Consider the following 26,099-nt stretch of genomic DNA (forward strand, 5'->3'; position numbering starts at 1 on the left):
AAAATGCATTGTTGTTCTGTTGCAAGTAATCTTAAAGATTCCTAAATGCATCTACTTTCGGAAGGCCAAATAAAGTGCTTTTGCTTTCGCCTAGAAACACACAGCATCTCCCTGACATGACTGCTTCAACACTAACTGCGGTTACTGAAACCACGCCTTCTTTCTGTGCGTGCACATTTGGGCGGCATTATGCAAATATTTCCACATAGTGAGGTAGATATGTGGGGGCGTGTTAGAACGAGCCGTTTTAGGGGGGCGTGGCAGAGTCTTAACTTTGATAAAGAATATCTCTTTGGTTTTGAGACTTTAGTCTTTGCAACTTCAGGGATCTTATCTATGCACAATCAGCTCGTAACACTGCAAAGAGAAAGGAAAACTTGAAATCGTATCATATGACCCCTTTAAAATAAGGTTATCTCCATGGTAGTTTGTTTGTTTGGAGCTTGACAGCCCTAGTTCCTATTCAATTTCAGTGTGTGGAAAAGAGCTGCATCAGCATTCCACAGACAAAGAAAAGTTACATAAGTTTGGAAAGACATGAGGGTGAGTAAATTATCATTTAATTTTAATTTGGGGTGAACTTTAGGGTGTCGGTTGATGTAAATTCAGTGTTGGAAACAATTTGAGTGTTACACACAATGAGAGGCATGAGGGGCAAATCGGTGACCTCAGAATCAGTCCAAAACCCACCAATTATTCACAGCAAACACGGGTTATCACAGCATGCAGGAGATATCAAAGACATTCCAGCAGGAGAATGACAAAAGAGCGAGAGAGAGAGAGATAAGAGTCTGAGGATGGATGGATGGAAAATCAGTAGCCTTCTTTATCAGTTCAATGAAGCATTCATAGTACTGTTGATTAAACACATTTGTGATTAAATATGTTACTATATATTACCATACAGATATCTATACCTGGAGTCTCTATCTTATAGCATTCATTATCAGTTCAATGAAGCATTCATAGTACTGTTGATTAAACACATTTGTGATTAAATATGTTACTATATATTACCATACAGATATCTATACCTGGAGTCTCTATCTTATAAACTATTTAATTAAATGAAATGTTATAATAATTAGAAATAATAGTCAACAATAAACAATAATAAAAATATAGCCAATTATTATTGTTATTATATTAAAAGTTTCTAAAAATCATCATCATGCACCTGACCAATTAATACTAGCACTTATCTATTCTATTCAATTCATTTTTTCTAATTTATATATATAAAAAAAAAACATTGCTATGTGTACTGTGCTAGCCTAACTGAGACTTGTCACATCACTTGCTGTTGCTCTCTTGTTGGTTTGATTGCTTCTATTTGTGATTAAATATGTTACTATATATTACCATACAGATATCTATACCTGGAGTCTCTATCTTATAAACTATTTAATTAAATGAAATGTTATAATAATTAGAAATAATAGTCAACAATAAACAATAATAAAAATATAGCCAATTATTATTGTTATTATATTAAAAGTTTCTAAAAATCATCATCATGCACCTGACCAATTAATACTAGCACTTATCTATTCTATTCAATTCATTTTTTCTAATTTATAAAAAAAAAAAAAAAACATTGCTATGTGTACTGTGCTAGCCTAACTGAGACTTGTCACATCACTTGCTGTTGCTCTCTTGTTGGTTTGATTGCTTCTATTGTTTTCCTTATTTGTAAGTCACTTTGGATAAAAGTGTTTTCTAAATGATTAAATGTAAATGTAATGTAAAATCATCATTATTACTAGGCAAAACATTTTGGGGGATTAATTGTGACAATTTTTTGGATTATTATTCTTATTACTATTAGTATATATATTATACAGTCTGACAAGGACTATAGAGAATAGAAAAAAGAGGGATAAACCAGATAAAATTCCCCGTTTATATATATTTGAAACAAACATCAGCAGGTTATAGGACCATCGGTGAGTAACAGCGCAATCATTCCAGTCAGTAAAAAAGCAAGGGGTCATAGTTCATCTTCAGGATCCAAAGGAAGTGTTAAAAAGACAAAGTCTAGACTGAGAGGGATTATGTGTGAGGGAAGAAGTAGGAGTCATGATCGCAGAAAAAAGGGTCAGATTTGGTCACTATTTTCAAGCACTTTAGACTCAGTCACACTTGTGAGATTGAGTCCTTTGTGTGTCTGTCAGCATCCAGGTGATGCGTTTGTGTGTGAGCGGTTTAGACAGCTAATGTTTCATTTTGGCATTTGTTAGGCAGCAAATGAGCAACTTGAAGTACATGTGCAGCCTTTAAACTATTATTTCATCTAATAATATGAAAGGCACAAAATGGAAATCAGGTTACAGAACCAGAGAGGCTGGCTTAGATTCCTGCCGCTTGCATGTTTATTAAGTAGATGAAGACTTTGGGAAACCTAAATCCAAACCCTCAGTCTCAAAGAGCAATCAACCAGGTCTTTATCAGCAAAGACCCTCACAAACACCAGGCTCGGGTGTATGTGTCTGAGCAGGAGGCTTTGAAAGTGTGCTTGAGTAAGCCAGCGCAGACATGCCTGTGTGTTTTAAGCAAAGTCAAACAGGAAGCAGCACCAGAGCTCTGCTGCATCCAAACCACACTATGTTATCAGAGTGACAGACACATGCGCATACTGGTGTCTGTTTAGCTCTGAGATTATGTGTGTATGTTTCAGTATTAAATGGTTGTGTGCAGATAAAGACGTTTCTCTTGGCTTGGCTGTGGGAAATACCAGTCACACTCCCTCAACCTCGAGCTGAACCTAGCCCTGATAATCAGAGGCCTGAACATGCTCTCCCATGCTCTCAACACTTCTTTTCTCTCACATTATCCCTCTCTTGTTTGACATTCTCATGTCTCTCATAATTGCACAACATAGTGAACTGCCTCACTGCCTACTGCCTATTTAGGCAGCATCCTTACTGGAACTTCATTGGTGGTTCATTTGTAATGTTTTACATAGGCAGAAACTCACATGAAGCACACAGGAGACTCAATTTACAACTGATTTCTACACATGATAAGGACTTTCATAATGAGTATGCATATAACATACAAACTTTGTAAAACAGTAATTTATAGTCACTCAAAACAAGGTATATTAGGAGACGGCATAATTAAGTAACCAAACTTTTGTGATGTGTGCAGTAGGTTGAAGGTGTTGTCTGTATCATCTTGTCTCACCTGTAGTCCTCTGTCAGACTGACATTGGTTTCTTCTTTTCGCAAACAGCACAGAGCGGCTCCTCCCTCCAGCTGTAGCCGCACTAACCTGCTGTCCTCCAGAACAGTCCTCATCAACTCTCTGTACTTACACAATAAGATCTGTGCCTCCTGCAAACATACAAACACACACATTTATTACTATAAAACAGACACTGCTCTATAGCTGCACACATTCCCATACACCTTATTATTACATATACACATCTTATCTACTGTTCTCACCGAGTAATATCTGTCCCTTCTCCAGCACAAACACACACCCCATCATTATGTTCCTGCCTCACAAATTCCCTCGACATAGAGAGTAATATCTGCGGTTTCCACAGCAGCACACATTCCCTGTACACACTCTCATGAACAAAGGCATTATTATTCATTAAATGATATCTACACCTCCTTCATCTAATACCAGCTCATGTTTGTGCTCATTAAATTATCAAATGAGTTTAAGCTACAGTACAATGTGTTATACACATAACTGCCACACCTTCGGGTGTGTGTGTGTTGCCATTTTACTTAAAGCTGGATTTTATTCTTAATACAACACATGTCTTGCACTTTATGTACTGACCCCCTTTGGTGTAGGTACAGCATAATGATAGAGCAAATGTTACCAAATTCACTGTAGAAATGTGCACAGGTGTATTCATAAGCCATGTTTAATTCATTACATAACGGTAAGTTGGCTGGTCATCAGATTTAAACAACAAACCCCATGAGGGGTGACCCACTCTACATAGAACAAAACAGGTTTTCGAGGCCACTGATATGATAGGAGTCATCCCAGTGTGAGTGTACATTACCATTCAAAAGTTAAGTGTCGGTCTTAATCTAAAATATTATTATAATTTTAAACAACCGTTTTCTATTTTACATTTTTTTTTAATGTAATTTATTCCTGCGATAGCAAAGCTGAATTTTCAGCAGCTCAAGTCTTCAGTGTCACATAATACTTCAGAAATAATTTTAATAAGCTAATTTGCTGCTTGAGAAACATTTCTTATTATTTTCATTGTTGAAAACAGATGTGCACATTAATATTTTTGCAGAAACCATGATACTTTTTTTCAGGATTCTTTAACTGAATAGAAAGTTCAAAAGAACAGTATTTGTTAGAAAGATAAATATTTTGTAACAAGTTAAACTGTTAGTTTTTATCAATTTAATGCATCATTGCTGAATAGTAGCTAATTTCTTTAAAAAAAATTATGACTTTCATTTGAACTTATGTACATTGTACATAAGAGTGTACATGATTTGAAACACAGTCATCTCAAGTACTAATACTTTTTTTTTCTTCTTTTCAAATGGAAAATGTTTAAAATGGTTCAAATTACTTGGCACACATTTACTTTTCTGAAAATTGCCTGACAAAAGAGTATTGAAACCACCTCTGAAAGTGGTTCTTGATGGTAAACAAGGGTCATAAATTAGCAAAATGCCAACTTAATTAAAATCTAAAAAGGGGTAGTATTTGAGGTGTAATACTTTTTTGGGGTGTATGAGCCTATTTGTGTGTGTACCACCCAGAAAAGCATCCATAATACCTACCCAATGATGCAGATGGTGGTCTGACCACACTATGCAGAGTTTATAAGGCACTAACAAGAAAAGGTTATATTAAGGTTATAAGTGAATTTGAAAAAGTACTCAAAGTGATAAAAAATCTCAATTACTGTCATGCATCTACACCCTAATTAGCATGTGTGTGTGAAGTGGGATGAAACTGTAGAGCAATTACACAAATTCCAAATGTCAGTGGATGTTTCTGTTTTAAAGCCTAATTGCAGCTTTTTTTTCAACAGAACAGCTTTAAAACTCTTCATAGACACTGTATATTTAACTATTAAATGGATGAAAAACTGAACATATGTGAGGTAGTGCTGTGTTCGATACATTGATAGACGATGTATCGTCACAGAGATTTGACGATACGTGTATCGATACAGCTGTCCCTGTATCGATATCGTGGCACGTGTGCAGCAGTGGACCGCGCTTAATTTGAATACAAGAACACAGTTTAAAATGGAGTAGAAAAGTGCAAGGTTTCTAAAAAATAATGAATAGAGCATAATATATAGGCTACAACAAGGTTTAATCTGGCCGCAGAGGGGAACACAACCGGGGTTGCCTGATATGAAGAGACGTAATCCCCGAAACAGAGCTTCACACTTGCGCAATATGGAAATGTCTGCTAAGTGCGTTACTTATTTTTGTCAACCTGGCAACCATTTATCCACTTTCTCCACTGTGGATAAACGCGCTTGCTTTCGGAAAACACCGGTAAGCTTGCAGTTTAGCGATCTACACTTCAATATTCTATTCTCAGAAAAGTGTAATTCATCAAGTGTTTATTTACGAGAGAGAGAGCGAGGCTGTATAAGTATGAATTACCACCATTTTGCCGCGTTTCTCTATTAACAGTGAAGTTGTGGATTTAATTGCTTTAGAAACAATGATGTTACCAGCTCCTTGTGCCAACATATGCCATTACCTATATTGTACTGTGGTACAGTTATGGAGGCCCTTCATAATGTAGAGGTCAACTGCCTGTTCTGCCAATAGTTAGAAATGGCCCTATAGTATGCCGTGTTTAATAAACAGTTGTTTTACTAAATTCTGCTTAGGTGAAATCTCTCCACTGTGGATAAACGCGCTTGCTTTCGGAAAACACCGGTAAGCTTGCAGTTTAGCGATCTACACTTCAATATTCTATTCTCAGAAAAGTGTAATTCATCAAGTATTTATTTACGAGAGAGAGAGAGAGGCTGTATAAGTATGAATTACCACCATTTTGCCGCGTTTCTCTATTAACAGTGAAGTTGTGGATTTAATTGCTTTAGAAACAATGATGTTACCAGCTCCTTGTGCCAACATATGCCATTACCTATATTGTACTGTGGTACAGTTATGGAGGCCCTTCATAATGTAGAGGTCAACTGCCTGTTCTGCCAATAGTTAGAAATGGCCCTATAGTATGCCGTGTTTAATAAACAGTTGTTTTACTAAATTCTGCTTAGGTGAAATTCAGTGCAGTCCCGTATCATGACTTTGCTGGTGATACACAGCCCTAATATGAGGCTTATGTGGAAATAAATCAGAAAATAAATCAGAATCGCAGTGAAAAGACATGAAAAAGAAGAGGGCACACGTTCAGATTAATGGAGGGAGACAGAAGACAAAGAAGAAACAACCGAGAAATGAGAGGACAGGCCGAGACATGTTTTAGCATTCTATTCATTTAAAGGGGTCATATGATGCTATTTCAATTTTCCTTTCTCCTTGGAGTGTTACAAGCTCTTGGTGCATAAAGAAGATCTGTAAAGTTGCAAAGACTAAAGTCTCAAATCCAAAGAGATATTCTTTATAAAAGTTAAGACTTGTCCACGCCCTCCTAAAACGCCTCATTTAAACACGCCCCCACATGTCTACGTCACTATGTGGGAAGATTTGAATAACACCGCCCAAATGTTCAGGCAAAGAAAGAAGGCGTAACTTTTATTCTCACTGTAGTATTGTTGTTGGCGCCGGTCACGCCATGTCGCGAAGGTGCTGTGTGTTTCATTGTGAAAGCGAAACTACTTTGTTTGGCCTTCCAAAAGAGGACGATATCCACTTCGTCATGCCTGGAGCTGATCCGTGCTGGTCGCTGAGGAAATACATAAACTTTGCGCTGTGGATCGCCGGATCACCTTTCACCGTGGACGAAGCGGAGTCCAGCACAGGTCGTCACATGTGGTTGCCGCATGCCCGCTCCTTTGTCGAATCTTCGTTTTAGCATTCAACACAAAGTCAAGCAGAAATCCATACCCTCAACCACCAGACCCTTTCTGCCTCTCCAATCTACTCTTCAAATAATCCCTTTGAATGTGATTTTAAAGATGGATGCAGATAAACACCCCTCTGGGAGATCATTATTTCTCCTGAGGCCCTGTTTTTCCCCAGAAGCCTGTGGATAAAAAGGTCCTTTGTGACCTCCACTGACAGCCAGAGGTCAACTCAGTCAAAGCCTTGACACACTAACCCTAACCACAAACAAACCGAACCTATTTTTCAAAACTAGACATCTCTTCTGAATAGAACCGTCTTTAAATCACCGTAACTGGACACCAGTGCCACTGCTATGCTTCATGGAAACAGAATAGAAGTCTCTCGGACTCAAAATAGAATATTTCAGTGCCATTGTGATGCCCTCCTGAGGTAGAGTTCACTATCAAGCTGACTTATGCAGGTAGTCATACAGAGTCCTCAGGCTGCATTCTAAGTAAACATCACTAAAATCAAGAGTTTGGGGGCCTAAGTGGATCACAGACAAAGTATCCACAATACATATTCCTCAAACAATAGACCATAGCAATGCCATGAGTTCGGTTTCCAGGGAATGCAAGAACTGACAAAAATGTCTACCTTGAATTCAATAGAAGACGCTTCGGATAAAAGAGTCTGCCAAGATATATACATACAGTACACAGCTCTCTCATTCTGGACAGGGCTGGGACAAAGCATTTTCTGTGAGACTGCTCAGCTGAGCTGTTTTTAGAAAAGTATTTTATTGACTCTTGCAGTACCTCTGCTGTAGGTGGCAGCACTGAGGACTCCAGTTTGCTGTTGGTGTTCTGAAGAAGGTTCACAGCATCCTCACAATGGCTGGTAAGCTGTTCCAACCTCTGAAATATAACAGAAAGAAATGTTTAGAGTAGTAACAAGAAACCAATAGAAAAAACTTCATACTCCATAATAATAACCAGAAGTTGTCAGATATGGTACAACATCTAATATATGCATATATATGACTACACATGAAATTATTTATATCTAAATGTTTTAAGTTGTCTGGCAACTATAAAAATATTAATTGGCAAAGGAACTGTTTATTGTGATCATTATTAATACATTTAAACCACTGAACACTTTTATTATATTATGGCTGCGTGGCCTTTTGTGGCTTATTTCTTTATTAATCCATATTAAGGTTGGAATGCAATACACAATTAAAAAAATCTGAATAGATTTTAAAACACAAGGCATCATTCACTTGGCAACTTTTTTGAAATGGTTACAAAGAAACTTGGCATAATACTCTAAATGACTGAGGATCACACACCAAGGGATTTTCAAGTCATTCCTGAGCCGTTTCTAACATTCGCAGAAACGTGTCTCTTTTTTAGGAGGCACATGATGGATTTAATACAGAAATCAATGTGTTCTAAAATCGGCTAAAAATATCAAACATATTTAATATCCTCTGACTGAGCAGATTCAGGGTAAAAGACATGTCGTGTATTCCAGCTTTCAGTGATATAAATGATGAAGATGATGATTTTCTCACCATTCTGAAACAGATCCAGCTGCTGTGTGAATAAGGGAAAGTGCCTTCAAACTCAGTGGGGAGTTGAGCGATGTCCACATGCTTATAGAGAGATTTGAGTGATGTCAACAACTCCACCTGACAGATGCCAAAAGAACACAACAACCCTCAGGTTTAGCTTCTGCATTAAAAGGGGACCAATATGTATTGCAGTGCTATCATAAACACTTCAGATGCCACAATAGCTGTTCTAATAGCTTAGATAGATGTCTGAGCTACTCTATCTGTCCAGCTGTTGTGACATTCTCAACTGAAGCACTTTCCTACGTAGCTACAAGAGTCTATCTCTGGCAGTCAGATTTGTGTCAGGCACAAGCAGCGTCTCAGTACAGACACTTGTGTTTTAAAATAGCCATCTATTTCTCAGAGCGTGCAGAGTAACTAGCTGAAAGCCAGATTTTTGACAGTGCTGTTGGATGCGGTTTGTTTCTATAAGAGGGGTCACTATGCTCTGGAAAAAAAACATTCAGCTACATTTTATTAAAGGATGTTTTTCTCTTTTCCTTTATCACTAACTAGAACCCTTCAGTAAACTGACATTGTTCTCCAGGATCTAAAGGTCAAAACTGACTATTTCCTCTCCTATAGACTAAACTATGGATTTATGTTTGTATTTTCCATTCTACCACCCTCACCACATAACATAACACAGATGTTGTCTTTTGCTGTTATTGTTTTGTTACTGTGTTACTGTGGCTGTAAAGTCATGGCAAGTTACAGATGATGGGTAATATTTGTGCGTTACCGGTATAGAAGTGGTTTTCTCCACACGTAGAGCCAGATCTCTGTCGGCCAGCAGCAGTACTGTATGGATGCATCCCGGGATGGCTTCCTACAGAGATTGAATAGATTAAATATCACAGACAGCACCATGAATTACACATTTCACTGACTAAACCAGAGTTCACCAAAAAATGTATGATTAGCGAATAAGATTTATAGATATTGCTACTGATACAGATGCATACAGTGGAGCTTGCATTTGTACTATTTGACTATTCCTTAAATTCACAATGAAACAGAAGAAAAGACTTTCTTCTGTATTGTGATGTATATCTGAGAGTAACAGATTATTGAAAAAGAAAAAATGCAGGGTGGGGATTTGATTCTATCCATCGGTTGTTGACCGGTGGAGGCAGATCTGAATGTGAGCTTGTAGTCCATTGTTTTAAGCAAAGTGTTTGGGAAGACTTCAGTGTACAGAGAAAAGCTTGTCGTTTCACCGGAAGTTATGACATTTTGACAAAGAATTAAGACGTTAATTTTTTTTAAAAATATGTATGGATGAACGGCAAGATCAATATTGTCAATAACATTTAGAAAACGGGGTGAATTTTCATTTAAAGGAGACATATTATGCCCCTTTTTACAATATGTAATATAAGTCTCTGGTGTCCCCAGAATGTGTCTGTGAAGTTTCAGCTCAAAATACTCCACAGATCATTTATTATATAATTTTGAAAATGCCTATTTTGAATGGAAGCAGAAACACGCTGTTTTTTGGGCCTGTCTCTTTAAATGCAAATGAGCTGCTGCTCCCCGCCCCCTTTTCTAGAATAGAGCTGTGCCTTTACAGCTCATATCTGCTAAAAAACATCTGTTTTGGTTCTGATTATCATGTTTATCGCACTGAAATCATGCGTTTTAAACCATATGAGTTTAAACTTCAGATATACGGTTTTCTGAGCGCACAAATCCGAAGCACACGGACAGAAAGCGCCTATCACAGCATGTGAGTACTAAACTAAGTTCTCATTCACACACAAGTTTACGTTAAAAACACACAAAGTTAAAAGAGTTACAAAAACAGTCGGTTATGTCTGTGAAGGTAAACAGCTGGGAAATAAATCGCTTGTTTATTTTAGATCTGTGTGGCAGCAGCAATATACAGTAAATAAATCAATAAATCCACTGCTCTGTTGTCTCCTCTGAGGCTGGGACTGTAAACAGTGTTCTGTACTCGTCTGTGCAGCCAAAGGCAGAACAGTTAGCATGTTTTGCTCAGACTTTCACCATGGCATTAGAGCTGCTACACTGTTGTCGCTTGCGAAATCAAAAAGGAACTGTGGGTGGAAACTTACAGATTAAGGGGCAGTAATATTATAATAAGATCCCTTTGCCACGTCACCGAGGGAGCGAAATCTGACACGCTAATTTTCTCATACGCTTGCAGAAAAAGGCTTACCAAAACAAAGTTACTGGTTTAATCTTTTTCACGTTTCCTTGGTTGGTAGATGCACTTAAAACCAGGAAAAGTTAGATTTTCATGATATGTCACCTTTAATGACGACTTTAAACTAGACATTTACATCATTTAACAGAAGTTTTTAAAGGTTACATAACCTAGCAGACAATTTTCTGTCATGTGCCCCAAGAAATACAATAAAAGCCTTCTGTCAGTGTGAATGAAATGAGTTATATGCTCCATAACAAAAGAGCAGAAAAACAACACTGTAAAAACAGACCAGAGAAGTCTATTATGCCATTTGAGAGCTGTTTTTGTCTGTTTTCTTGTATCCATCATGCATACTGATCATGCACGCATTATCATGCCATCATAGCCACATCAGAACAGAAGGAAGAAAAGCTTTGCTGGAATGAAACAATAGCATATTTAATAAGGAATATTTAAACATAAGGAATGTTCCAGAAACATCAACAAACTCTTCAGGGCACAGCAGTTTTCATTTTCACTTTGCTTTTTGAGTGTATTAAAATAATGAATATATGGTGAGTTTGGATCAGGTTTCCAGTTTTCCCCTGTCATGTGGGGGCTGAAGAGAGGGAATGATAAATGTGGGGACTGTTCCAGGTTAACAAAAGCCTGACAGAGAATAGAATATTTTGGGATTATACTTTGGTCACACTTTATATTAGGTGTCCTTAACTACTATGTACTTACATAAAAAAAATAAGTACAATGTACTTATTGTGGTCATATTTTATTGCAAAACACGTTTGCTGCTTTTGAGGTGGGATATGGGTAAGGTTAGGAACAGGTTTGGTGGTATGGGTAGGTTTAAGGGTGGGTTAAGATGTAAGGGATGGGTCAACAGTGTAATTATAAATGTAATAACAGAAATTAATTACAGATGTAACTACATATAGGTATTTTTAAAAAATATAAGTACAATGTAGAAACATGTATGTACACAGTAAGTGCATTGTATCAAATGATTCATTTAAATGTAAGTACATAGTGGTTAAGGCCACCTAATATAAAGTGGGACCATACCTTTTTATTAAGACTGATAAACTAAACTCAAATGTGTTGTGTCACAACTACAAATATATCAATCCTTTTATACACTGCTGTTCAAAAGTAAATTTTTTAAAATACATCTATTCAGCAAAGATTCAGTTGATCAACAGTGGTGCTAATATAATATATATAATCAAATCAGCATATCAGAATGATTTCTGAAGGACCACGTGACACTGAAGACTGCAGTAATGGCTGCTGAACATACAGCTTTGCCATTACTGGAATAAATTAAGTATTAAAACAGAAAACTGTTTAATATATCTAAATTATACAAATAATTAAATGATGAAAAAATTATGTTTTTGCTGTATAATAAGATGATAGTATCAGAGGAGGAAGGAGAGCCCGTGGCTGTTCCCTGAGGACCGGTCACAGAGCTACTGCATTCATTCAGACAGATCTCATCTGTCAGTGTTAGCACTGACCTTGAATACAACGAAAGGTGCTCCAACACGTGACGCTCACATAGTTTATCATCAAGAATCTCCTAAACATTCAGTAAAGCCACCTTTTCCAAAAGATAGCACTTGTATGCTGTCATCATGGATTACAGATACAGATAGAAGATCAAAGAGGAGGGAAAAAAATAAATGAAGGAAAGGACAAAGGGGTTTTCTGCAGCTGTGCTACAGCTCAAATTAGCAGAGACAATAAAAACCTCTCATATCAGCCCAGTGCTATTTAAAACAATACTGTCATTAAAAACATTCTCAATTTTACTTCTATATTGCTCATGTTTACCGCTCTCTATCTCACTCAGGAAGTTTAAATGGTGAAGTCAGCACTGGCAGATCCTCAATCTTTTAAAGTGGGGCAGGTTGTTGGCAGGAGAAGAAAGCAGCATTAAGGTCCACGGCACAAACTCTAAAGTCACTTCTATTGAATGTGCTCAGGAATCATGTTCCTGCAGTATTTCTTTATTGGTGTCCTCACATCCCTCGTGTAAATGACTGCTGAGGTGATTCAGTCATTTCACTTGAATATCTTCTACAGTGTAAGGCCACTCAGATGAGATAAGGCCAGGCTACACTTGTAAAAGATGAACCTTTAAGCACTGAGATGAAATCTACGTAGCTAACTACTGACAAGAAAGAATCCAAGTTCTTTATGTCATTAGTTGATATATTCTGCAAAATAACCAATCCCAGATGAGGAAAGGAAAACCAAACCCATCTCCCTCGCTCTCTAACGCTCGTGTGAGTATGTCCTATTGTGTAACTCTTTCTGTTTGCGATAACTATTTATTTCCACAGCTGGTAAATCACAGTTAATATTTATGATGTGCTGCTTTTATTTGCCTTGTTTAGCCAAAAATGACTGATTTTGTCGATGGAAATTCTTCTAGAATGTTTGTTTTAGTTTAGTAAGCCATCTTCTGAATTCCTAAGTAGCAGATGTCTGTTTAAAGTAAATATCAGGATACATGGCAAGTTTGTATTCCATTTAGTTTTGAAGCAAGTATGTGAAAGGAAACACCTTGAGGATGTGAACGGCATGTTACAGTTCTCTCTGTGTAGGATTCTCTGGAGGTTATGGACGAATGGTAGACTGTATATGTGTGCGTTATGACAAATCATACTGTCAGGGTGTTCTTACCTGGAGGCTGTTGAAGGCTTTAAAGAGGGCGGGGACAGGAGAACACCTGCGGGCATCCACCAGGACAGTCAGTCCCAAAGCACTAACTTCCTTCCTGTTTGTCAAATCAAGGTCAAATTTTTGATGAAGGATGGGTAGAATAAAATAATAATAATAATAATAAAATTACATATACAATTGTTTGTTAGTTTATTTACAAAAACAGCACAGGATGATAAAAGTAGACTTCGAAAAGTCAACTGATTCAGAGAGAGAGAAAACCAACACCACCGTTCAAAAGTTAAGGGTCAATAAGATTTTCTTGTCTTTTTTAAAGAAATTAATACTTTTATTAAGCAAGGGCACATTAAGACAATCAAAAGTGCTGGTAAAACATTTATAATGTTATAATGCTATTTCAAATAAATGCTGCTCTATTCTATTCACATTCTATTCTAAAACATTCTATTCATCAAAGAATTGTGAAAAAAATACATCATGGTTTCCACAAAAATATTAATCAGCACAACTGTTTTACACATTGATAACAATATTAAGAAATGTTTCTTAAGCACATTAGAATGATTTGTGAAGGATCATGTGAGACTGAAGACTGCTGAAAATTCAGCTTTGCCAACACAGGAAAAAAATAACATTTTAAATATATATTTAATTAGAAGAACTATTTTAAATTGTAGTAATATTTCGCAGTATTACTGCTTACACTGTATTTTTTATCAAAAATATGAAGCCTTGGTGATCATAACAGACTTCTTTCAAAAAATATGAAAAAAATAAATAAATAACTGACCGCAAACCTTTGAACTGCAGTAGTTACCTGAGTGTACTGAAGAAGTAGACCATGATCCGCACCAGCTCTCCACTATTGCAGTTTGGATTCAACCAGATAGTGTTTCTTGTTGTCACTGTCACAAGCGCGTGGCCTGATTTATCTCTTGTTCCTAAAATTGATTTAAAAAAGATGAGCTTTTGGATCAAATTGATGGAAAGACCACATTAATAGCAATTAAAGAAGACCCTCACCAGGCAGGCAGAGCACTCCTGAGCTCAGGACATCAGGATTGATGTCATGAGCCTCACTCTGGACAGGCTGGGTCTTCTGGGAGATGGGCGGCAGTGGTGGAGGAACTGCTGAGGGGTCTTCACCTTGGGTTTTAGCAGACAGATGGGAAACAATACTGTCTACTTCCTGACTGGATGCTGGAATATTAAAAAAAAAACATTTCAACACAAACAACACCAGCACACAAACACACACACACACACACACACACACACACACACACACACACACACACACACACACACACACACACACACACACACACCTAAAATGTAAACACAGAAACCCATTGCAAGTCAGTTTAAAATGTTGACAACAGTCATAGTCTTTAGTACATATAGTACATTAGTACATAGCCTTTAGTAAGCCCACAGATACATTGATTTGATCAATGTGAGTTAGTCTTTACTGCAATGTTTGATTGCTCAAAAATAGACAAAAATAACAAAAATAGATTTAACTGAGACTCTTGCTCACTGAAGATATACAGCACAGCTTACTGATGGCTGACTGATAACTATATTTGGCTCAAACTTCAAAAAAAGCAAAATCTCTGGGTCATGAAAAACAAAGCTATTCAGAATCTGAAAACACAGAGGTCTTTTCACATGACAGATCTCTTTATAAAGCCAGTAGACCCACATTCTCTATAATCCCCTATTAACAAACAGCAACACAGAGATGTTTGATAGGAGCATGAGCATTTGTCCAATCTGTACCATCATGCAGCTTGGCCCTCAAATCACAAACACACTCTACAAGCTCATTTTAAGCATTCGATGTATCATCCTGTGCATCGACCCATAGGGCAGCTTGGATCTCTGCCCCATGTACCTGACAGCAAGATAGGGCTCAGAGATAACTGGAGATCAGCTTCCGACAGTCCTAAAACTAAAGTTTCACTTTGCTGCGCTGCCACGCACTGATGCTGCTGTGCAGAAAATAGATACTGAGATCAAAAACAGATGAGATGGAGTCCTAGGACTCATAAAACAGCTTGTACAAGGACAAGGAAAACAAGTATAAATTGATCTGAAGCATAATCTGGCTGAGATTGCTATATTTCAGAAGAGATTTGAGCTGGAACCGCTGAAGTGAGCTTCTGAGAAAGGAAATCTAAACATAATGGAATGTACTTCTTCAGTTAGGTAAAAAGCTACACTAATTTTAAAAAATACACGTTTTACCCCCACTTTCTCTCTGCTTTCTCTCTGTCTCCTTGTCTACCCAACATCCTCCTCGCCAGAGAATGTTCACATTGAGGAAGTCGACCATATGAGCCCCCCCGAGGAGCCGAGTGCTGCCCCAGACAGGGCAGAGCAGAGAGGGTCTTGGCTTTACACTCTCTCACCACAGTCTGGAGTTCAGTCTGGCCACGGGCCATGTCCTCAGCCTTTATTCTTTGTGCATTTCTTCTCCTTTCTATCTGATTTTCTTTTCTTTCTGATGTGGCTGCGGACACTGAATAGTCAGACCGTTAGGGACAACTCTATAACATGCTATTTATACTGAATGTATTTTCATACAGCAGACACATTCATTATTTTTATTGTAATAGAATGACTGCAATTACGTGCCTCCCTATGAATGTGTGTACATACTGTATATGTGTCTGTTGTAAAAATCACACATTAGTAAATGCATGGTCTGGCCAAGCAGTCACAAATCAAACATTGCTCACTTTTGGAAATTTTAGGGATTTTATCCATACTATCTAGTTCTTTAGTCAGTTTGTAAATGTGTGTGTGCGTGTGTGTGTGTGTTCCATCTGCCCAGCTCATCAGCTCTCTCTTTCACAGACTGAATACTCATCAAAGTCTGTACTGCTTTTCAAGAGGTTTTATAGATTTTTAGAGAAGCATTGTCCAAAGATAATTTTCCTTTCAGAACTAAAAATAGTCAAGCTAAACTCCCCACTGAATATTTGAAGTTAACTTTTCAATTTCTAGTGAATCTAATACACTTGAAACAGTGGATTAAAAAAGTGACACCCGAAATCCTCTGAAAAATTCATACATGATGAAAAGACTAAATGAAAACAGAAAAAAATAGCAGATAAGCTTACTTCTTTGTGTGTATAGAGGTAACAGCCATAGAAACACCGCTGTAGTACTAAAACTCAAAAAATGTTTAGGGTTTGTGAACCACCCACTATGAGAGAAAGAATCAGAACTATCATAGTCAAACTACCACAACAAACACACCATCATTCTTCTTTCTGCTGTTCCTGTCTTCAAAGCAGTGCAACCCCCCACCCATTCTCCATCTATAACCCTCAAACAAACACATTTAAACACCCCCCTCCGCTTACCCCCTGCATTTTCAGAGGTCCCGCAGCAGGGTTTGTGTTCAGGCCCACCCACCTCACCTCATCTTATGTATCTTTCTTCACACCTGTAGCACACCTAAGCCAGGTGAGCACATCCTGGCAAGCAAATCCTCTGGATGAAGAGGAGGTGGGACACTGACAGCAACCTTTGTGGAAACTCACAATGTGGAGGACTAATTAAAAAAAAATTTTTTAATAATGACGTGGCCACGTATTAAGAATTTGTTAGTTTGTGTTAATCAAACCGTGGCCATGTTGTACTACTTATTTAATATATTGTAGGAACTAATTAGGACAGAGTGGCCTTGCTTTACTTAAAATGAGGGAACAAATTAATAAGTCATAGGAACAAACTCGTAATTTGTGTACAGGGCTTCATAAAACGCAGATATAATGCATTATGTATTCGCAGACAAGCAGCTCCTGATCACACAAAAACACTCTGCTTTACTCTCTACAACAAATGTCTAAATATAGTTGAATCTAAACGAAAGCAGGATTGAGTTACTAAAGTACACAAAGCAGAAATCCTGCACATGACCCAGGCTTCTCTTCAGCTGTTTCCTTTAGCAGTTCAGATTTGAAATGGCGTCTATATTGGACGATGTTCAGTGGAATTAATGGGTGTCCAAATTTGAAAACAAACTGTCTAGAGGCCGGAATATGACCTGCTATGAAGTCAGTCCTTGTAAAGCGCCCAGTCTAAGTAAAACCAGAGCCTCCCACGCTTTTCTTTCAGCCTAAAGAGAAAAGGAGCTCTATCAGGCCATTGCACGGGCCATTTGAGAGCCATTTGTAACTTGTCAGAGGCCTGAATCTCAAAACGCCGGAGCTAGTCTGCTAATCTAGAATAAATATACTAGGTGGGCATGGCAATAAATGAATGATGAAAAAGAATGAAAGAGAAGCAGGTCCTTCTTCATCAGCAGAGGAAGTCTTTAGATGCATCTGAAGCAGATGAAAGCTTAGATGCATGTTAAGATGAAGAAACAGGGATTGAGGCAAAAGGGGAAATAGAATGGGAAAAGTGGGAGGAGTTTAAGGAGAAAAAGCATGTGGATAATGTAAAGGTGAGCGGGATGGACTTTGGTAAAGATGACTCTACCTTGCTCTTCCTGCTGATGGTAATGGGTCTCCATGTCTGCTTGTTGCTGATGCCCTGCTGGAGAGCCTTTCACAGAGGAAGTAACCTCATCCTCTTGCCTCTCCTCCTTTTCCCCCTTTCTCTCCTCCTCCTCCTTTGATTTTTGCCCTTCTCGTTCAGTGGTAGGTGTGTCCTGAGTGTGCATGTGTCCATTTGTGTTCTGCACATCTGCGTCTGCATCAAGGACTTGATTGCATGCTGACTGGACTCTATTTTCAGAATAGCTGGTCACTATAGCCCCTTGCTCACTCACAGTAATGTCCTCTGTCTCCTCTTCCTCCACCCTTTTCTCTTCAACATTGGTTTGTTTCTTCTCATCTGTTCCTTCAGAGCAGCTGCCCTCCTCCTGAACTTGAACGTTGGAATCAGACTTGGGTGTGGAATCTACCAGACCTGTTTGAGCAGTCTCAACTTCTTCTGCCCTACACACTGCTACTATATCGTTCTCTGTTTTGCTTTCTGTGATTCCAATGATTTTCTTTTCTACCATTTCTCCCTCCTTACAAGGTGACTTTCCCGCAACTTCTCTTTCTACATGTGCTGCTTTCGTCTGGAGTTCCACCTCAGTCTTGTTGTTTCTGTCCTCGCAGGACTCGGTCCTCACCTGACCCTGTGAAATGAGCGTAACTAGATCCTCCTCAGGCGCCGTGGTGACAGAGGCCAAAGCTACCTGTTTGCTTTGTGGAGCAGCCGAAACAGGCCCACTTTCTTCCTCTGCACTGAAACTATAATCACCATCAGATTCATTATTGTCATGGCTACTGTTACTAAATGCTTGATGGTCTTCTTTTGTGACAGAAAGATCATGCACTTGCTCAGATGGTGTTTGGATGTGTCTGCGTGTCTGACATAGGCTGTGCTCTGTTTGCTCAGTCTGTTTTTGTAAAGACACACTGACAGCTAAAGGCTCAGAAACCAACAATTTGCTATTCTGCAAATCACAACTGCCTTTCAGGCCATGATCACCTCTGACCTGCTCAGATTCAGATATGACTTCTGCTGCAGCAGCAGGATCAAACACAACAAGTTCAATATTAGCCAGAGAAACTTGTTCTGAGTTTTCACTCTCTAAAGTACCAGATAACATTTCATTTTCTGGTTGTGATATACTAATTACTTTGCTGTCTGGTTGCTCCATGCGAACTGTTTTGTTGTCTGTTTGTGATGTACTTAGTGGCATGTTGTACAAATGTGATGTATTGAGTGGTTTGCTATCTGGTAAAGATAAACTAACCAGTTCACATTCTAGTTGTGCTGTGTGGAATAGTTGGTTATCTGGTTGTGATGTGTTGACTAGATTGTTGTCTAGCTGAGATGAGCTTAGTGTTTTGATGTCTGTTTGGGATGTCTTGATTGGTTTATTGTCTAGTTGTGATATGTTGACTGGTTTGCTGTCTAGTTGAGATAAGCTTTCTTGTTTGTTGTCTAGTTCAAATGTGCTAACAAATTTGCTGTCTAGTTGAGATATGCTTACTAGTTTATGGTCTGGTTGTGACATTGTGACTAGTAGTGATGTGCTGACTGGTTTGCTATCTGGTTGCGATGTGCTGACTAGTTTGCTGTCAAGTTGAGATGTGCTTACTGGTTCAACGTCTGGTTGTGATGTCTTGACTAGCTCATTAACTAGTTGTGACATGCTGACTGGTCGGCTGTCTGGTTGTGATGTGCTGACTAGACTATTGTCTAGCTGACCTATGCTTACTGGTTCAACGTCTGGATGCGACGTCTTGACTGGCTCATTGTCTAGCTGTGATGTGATCACTAGATTGTTATCTAGTTGAGACGTGCTTTCAGGATTAACGTCTGATTGTAATGTCCTGACTGGCACACTGACAAGTTGTGCTGTGCTGACTGGTTTGCTGTCAGGTTGTGATGTGTTTATTGGTTTAACTTCTGATTGTGTTGACCTGACTGGCTCGTTGTCTAGTTGTGATGTGTTGACTGGTTTACTGTCTGTTTGTGATATGTTATGTGCTGACGTATCAGAAAGTGGAGCAGAATCACAGTCGGAGTGTTGAGACACAAACTCACTCTCAGACACACTGTCACAGGAGGCTGTACCTGCAGCACAGGTGTGCTCAGACCCGTGCACCTGCTGGAGTGGACGCTCTGCCTCTGCAGGAGCAGTGCAGGTTAAGATCACAGGTTGGTAGGTATCACTCAGGTTTTCTTCAATCAGCATGGCACACAACATGCTCTGTGAGCATGCGCCATTCTTCAAAAGACTCTGCTCTGGTTTGGCTTTAGACTGAGTAGAAGCCGCAGTCTGTGGTTTATGTAGATTTCTGTAGTTCATGCTAATGGCTTGAGTGAGAGAGCCCTTCTGTGGGGAAAAGCGCGGTAAGGAGATATCAGCTAGCTCCACATACTCTCCCTCTGAATCCTCTGCCGTGCTGCTAGAGCTCCGTCCACTGCTATCTTTACCGATCTCACTGAGAGCAGGGAGGAGCTTAACCCCCTTGCTCTGACAGTCCATCTCCCTTGATTGGTCAGTGGAAGTGTCAATAAAAATCCTACATTGTATGTCCTCAGGGTTGTCTTCTTGATCTATGTCTGAGTCTCTTTCCTCTCTGTTGGCAACTTCCTTGCACACCCCTCTACTTTCAGCTTGTTCTGTAACTTTGGGGGGTCTGCTGATAAACTCCGGGTGAACAATATCCTCCCAGGGTACCCTAAAAATATCATTATCCGCTGATAAAAGACAGTGTTCCAGGGCGGCTCGTCTGACCACACTCCTCCCCCGGTTGATGGAGTCCAGCCAATCCATGGTAAATAGAGAGGTGTATGCTAGCTCTGGCACATCCAGCTCCTCCACATACTGCCCACTAACTGCCAGACACTTCACCGTGATACGTGGGCGGCTTTTGGGCGAAGGCGTCACCTGTAAGTAGAAGTCGCTGGGCCGTAACACACGCCAGTTCAAAGAGGAGAGCTGAATTATGACCTTCTCATGGACACACAGCGGCCAGCCCTCATGACGAAAGAGGAAACCACAGTATGGGAACTGCAGAGAAAAATAGAGGGAATAATCAGTCAGGCCATCAGTAATTGTTCATTTAACTGTTGATTAGTTACATAGAAAGACTTGCTGGACACATTTCAGTTATCTTAAAAAAATACATGAAAAGATTTTTAATATACTGCTAATAAAAAAAACTCTAGCAAAACAGAGTTAGAGGCAAGGTTCTGTCAATGGGTCATCCAGCTAATTTATAATATTTGGCATATTATAATTTTGAAGATTATAATGTGAAGACAAGACACAGTGGCTATTTATGTTTGCCATTTTTCCCCACTCTAAGAGAACAAAGTGACATGAGATAACAGGTGTGTGTCTCTCATGGGAAACTATTGGTAACAACAAACTGCCAAGGTTTACTTTGGCTTGCTCAATAGGGATTTTATGGAAAAATATGTATTGCAAAAAGTAAAATATAAGCAATAAATTTAATTAAAGCAACATTCTTCCACCTTTACCATGTTTTTAAAATGGCATTTTATTAACACAGCATAGTGAATACTACAGATAATAAGATCACAGGGACAGGGATTATGAGAGATTCTTTCTTCCCGAATCCGGATGCTTCTAGATGATTCAATGAGCCAGTTTGCACAATAAGCCCCTTTATTGTAACTCAATTTCAGAGAGAGAGAGAACCCTGTAGTGACTCTGTACCCTGTTTCATTCATTTGAATGAATTCTGCTTGCAGAGTTTACTACAACGGAAATGTACTGGGACACTAAAGAATGAGAAAATAGCCTTAGAGTCCCGAAACAACTGCATAATTCAGTGGGTTTCTTCCTATATGCCTTGACAGTCATGTCACAGAATGTAATACTGACTCTCTCTGTGTAACTTGATGCAAACATGCTTTCGGATATACCGGCAATGAAATGAATATTTTGCTTAAATTGACTACGGCAGGCTGAAAATTACCCGTTTCCTATGAAAGGCAGAGCAGGGCAAGGGAGGAAGGAGGGTTGGGTGTCCTTGTGCCGAAGCTAAGGGGTGAAAGGGCTTTTTATTCACAGACCTCTCAGTTTAAGCTTCTGTTTCCCATTATTATATCCTCATTCACCTTCAAGAGCCAGCCCCCACCTACACAGAGGAAGAGACCTGGAGATACTCCGCTGACCCCAGGTGCAGCGAGCAGCCGCTGCTCCCACAGGGTTCATGAGAGCATTAATGCATGTTGTCACATACACAAACTACAAAAAGTGAGACAGTAAAAGGGGGTGTAAACAAAATGGTAGGGGTCCTGTTAAAGGGTCTTTTTCAGGTGCACACTGGAACCACTCCAGCTCTCCCCTGGCACTGTCTTTCAGCTAATGAAACACCACCGATATTCCTTTGTGTGACATGATGGGAATTTCTGAGGTCTTTCTGTTCTCAGAATCATAAGTAGTCATAAAGTCTTTACATGCACTTTAAATGTTTGATTTCTGTCAGACTAAAACCACAAGTCATCTTTTTAAAGGGGTCATGAACTGAGAAATAAATTTCTTTGATCTTTCGACATACAAGAGGTCGTTGTACTATAAAAACATCCTGTAAGTTTCTGAACTCAAAACTTTCTCGTTAGTCTAAAAACAGCTTATAATGAAGCCAATCTGCCAAAACAACAGCTTGTGGAATGTGCCACTTTATGACATAATAGTGTGGCTAAACCCCGCCTCCGCAGAAGATGATCAACACCTGCTTCTACATCACTGCCTGTTTAGCCCCGCCCACCGATTCAAGCATCTGGTGTAAATAACTAGAGAGGCATAAGCAGGTCTATGCAGAAACCAAACAATAAAGATGGCTCTGTTGTGGAAAAACACAGTCTTTGCATTGCCTTCCTTCTGATCCCAACATTAGGAAAGAGTGGATGAACTTAATTTTTTTAACTTTATGGTCTACAATCCACCACGCCTATACAAACAGAGCGTTTCGATGAAGGGGTCAAAACAGGACAGGAAATAGCCTATTACTTCTAAATGATGATGTTTTTTTATGTAAAAACATAAGAGGACTTCAGAGAACAGCACAAAATAGTAAAAAAGGCCAGTCTTAACAAATTATTATACTAAGCTGAATCATATAGCTTCTCAAGGGGCTGACCTTGAATTATTACCATCAAACCGGAGGTACAGAGTCCTAAGATTCAACAAAGTTAGGCTGAAACACTCTTTTGTGCATCAGGCGATCCAAGAGTTAAATAAGACACTTAATCAAAAATCAAGAGTATTGTGATATAGTTGTGATATAAGTGGTATAGTTGTATAAGTGTAGTAGAAGGGTAAGGTATAATGTAATGTTTAAGGGAGTGTAATGTATAATACGTTTTATTCTTGTGTGGATGAAGTGCATGTTGTTGTTTTAAGGATTTTGATTGTTGTAAACATAGATACTGTCATGTAAGAAACATTTCAGGCTCTTCTGACAATAAAGTGCTATATCATATATCATATCATATCATATTCATGACCCCTTTTAAAATGCCATATTGTACCAGTCACACTAACAGATCTAAAAAAAAACATGATTTTAACTCAGTTTTGTTTAGCATGTATACATGTTACCCAGACTACAATTGGCCTCTCGATTGATATTAGTCAAAGCTGATCTTTTCTGTAGTGTGAATTTGAGCCCGGCTCTTGTTATTTCCCGATCTCCATCTATCCATCATTTCCTGTCCACTCCTTGTCACTTGGAGTAAAGTATGCTGTGTGTGTAGCATATGGGGGCGTCACAAAGAAAACTGTAACTGAGGGACCAGCAGCTGAAGTCGAGTGTAAAGAACATGTGTGTGTATACAGCTGTGTAGTGCATGTGAGTGTGTGTATCTGTACTGATCTGGCTGGGAAAGATCCCAGTGCTCTGCAGTGTTGATAGGACTTCTAGGGGCTTCTTCTCAAATAACCAAAACAAGAAGCACTAACACAAACATTCAGGCCAACAGGCTTGCTGTGCCTTTTGTTTTAATATACACGTGTGTGTGTGTGGTACACCCTCATGATGACTAATGATGAGTGGGGGCTCAGCTAACAAAACATGACACACAGAATAGGACATGACAAAACACAACCAGAGGCTGAAAGAGAAATCATGAACACAATAAGGTCGTAAATGTTACACTAAGATTAATGACAGAATGCATTAAACAGTGAGTAAGAGAAAAGAAAAGAATGAAAGGGAAATGTGTCACTCACACATTCATCCTGTTGAATGCATGTGAATGCATGTCTATGAATTTTATCAGCCTAGTTTTGGGGTTTGTTATTAGTTTAGATTTATTAATTTATTTCTTCACTTTTTATTTCTGATGTTATAAAAAATGAAAAAAATGTTAAAAATAAAAATAATAATGAATGAACGAACTAACAAATAAATATATAAAAAGAGAACTTTGATACTCACGCATGCATCCTGTTGAATGCTCTGTAGGATGTGTTTAGCGGGCACCAGGAAGTCAATGATGTAGTGCAGTCCGTCCCCACGGTATGTCGTCTCAACCACGTCTAACACTTGGCATAGCACAGTGGCTGCAGTGGCTTCAAATGGAGGGTAGAGAGCAGAAAGTGTGCTCTGAATACAATTGTCCAGAGATTCAGAGTCCTGCAGAGAAACATACAAATAATCAGAGGAAGCACAAAAACTTTCTTTACAACTATATCTCAATAGTATTGACATAATTACAGCAACATTTTTTTATTATTAATACGAACAATGAGAATTAACGATGACCTCAGTTAGGCTACAGATCATCCGACATCCTACATGAAATGCAATATACTGCCCATCAAACTAGCAAAATGGTATTAAGTCCAGCACAGGCACAGATAGACACACTCTCTGGAAATGAATCACCCAAGCCTGGTCTTGTCTGTCAAAACCCAGACCAAGCTTTTCTTCTACCATGTCTACATGTGTCCTGAAAACAGCTGATCAGTGTCCCTGGTGGTCTCCATCATGAGCCTTCCGATCTTTAGAGAAGAACAGAGACTGGCGTTGAAACCTGACTCATGAAGCCAGTGCAGGGACCAATACACTCCTAAAAATAACAGCTGCACCAGCCACATTTTAAGAAATAGGCCTCTAGTCTAAATTTACTGTATCTATTTGCTCTTCGTAAGCATGATATCTTCCTCTGTCAGTTTTGTGGTTGAGCTTGTAGGATGTTCATGGTTAGTCAGTGACTGGTTAATGTCCATTAAAAATTTTATTAATTGAGCTTATTGGTTTGACAGACGATTAATCAATATCAGCATAAATGCCATCATTAATTATGCAAGGAGATGGTAAAAATATCTGTACAGTCCATACAACTTGTGCACTGCATGTCATTTCACGTCTGCAATACAAACGTGCATCACTGACTTTCTTGAAAAAATGAAATGGGCTCAACGTAATCAGCATTGGCGCGTTTCTTTGTAAATAAAGATTGTGTTCACTGCAAATACTATAGTTGTATCTCGTCAGTCTCCCACTATCATCTCAAGCAACAATCATATCAGTGCTCGCCGGGCTAACATGCAGGTAAATTTACCTGAAATCTCAGTGTGGTGGTATGTTATGCACTGGAATCATATTGGGTATTATTAACGGGAATATTTCACAATCCACAATGTTAAATTTTAATGGTGAAAAAGTAATTTTCAATTAAGGGACAATTAATTAATTAAATGACAGTAAAGACAATTAGGTAACACTTTACTTGAAGGGGTGTGCATAAGACTGACATGACACCTTCATAATCATGACATGACACATGTCATGAATATGAAGGAGGTTTTATGCATGTTTATGACAACTGTCATTAAGTGTCATTCGCTCAGTTATGTCATTTTTAATGCAAATATGACATTATTTGACCTAACCCTACCCCTACCCTTACCCCTAACCATAGCCCATAACAAAGACATCTCAAACAATGTCATCTTAGCATTAAAAATTACATAACTGAGCGAATGACACTTAATGACAGTTGTCATAAACATGCATAAAAACCCTTCATATTCATGACATGTGTCATGCCATGATTATGTAGGTGTCATGTCATGATTATGAAGGTGTCATGCCAGTCTTATGCACACCCCTTCAAGTAAAGTGTAACCAAAATA

The 26,099-nt window shown here is 38.7% G+C and overlaps 1 protein-coding gene across 1 annotated transcript in view; it reads right to left on the reverse strand.

The window, feature by feature from the left end:
* The window catches only part of LOC107548922 (uncharacterized), a 78,343-nt gene that overhangs the window by 34,360 nt on the left and 17,884 nt on the right, over positions 1-26,099 (reverse strand). The window contains exons 2-10 of the mRNA XM_016229796.1: positions 24,397-24,594; positions 17,954-20,996; positions 14,480-14,656; positions 14,274-14,397; positions 13,457-13,550; positions 9,341-9,427; positions 8,557-8,673; positions 7,796-7,894; positions 3,187-3,335 (exon numbers count right to left, since the gene is read on the reverse strand). Of these exons, the coding sequence (XP_016085282.1) occupies positions 3,187-3,335; positions 7,796-7,894; positions 8,557-8,673; positions 9,341-9,427; positions 13,457-13,550; positions 14,274-14,397; positions 14,480-14,656; positions 17,954-20,996; positions 24,397-24,594 (4,088 nt within the window). The remainder of the gene's footprint in view (positions 1-3,186; positions 3,336-7,795; positions 7,895-8,556; positions 8,674-9,340; positions 9,428-13,456; positions 13,551-14,273; positions 14,398-14,479; positions 14,657-17,953; positions 20,997-24,396; positions 24,595-26,099) is intronic.

This window comes from Sinocyclocheilus grahami, unplaced genomic scaffold, assembly GCF_001515645.1.
Source record: "Sinocyclocheilus grahami isolate Dianchi unplaced genomic scaffold, SAMN03320097.WGS_v1.1 scaffold358.1, whole genome shotgun sequence".
NCBI classification, from domain to species: Eukaryota; Metazoa; Chordata; class Actinopteri; order Cypriniformes; family Cyprinidae; genus Sinocyclocheilus; species Sinocyclocheilus grahami.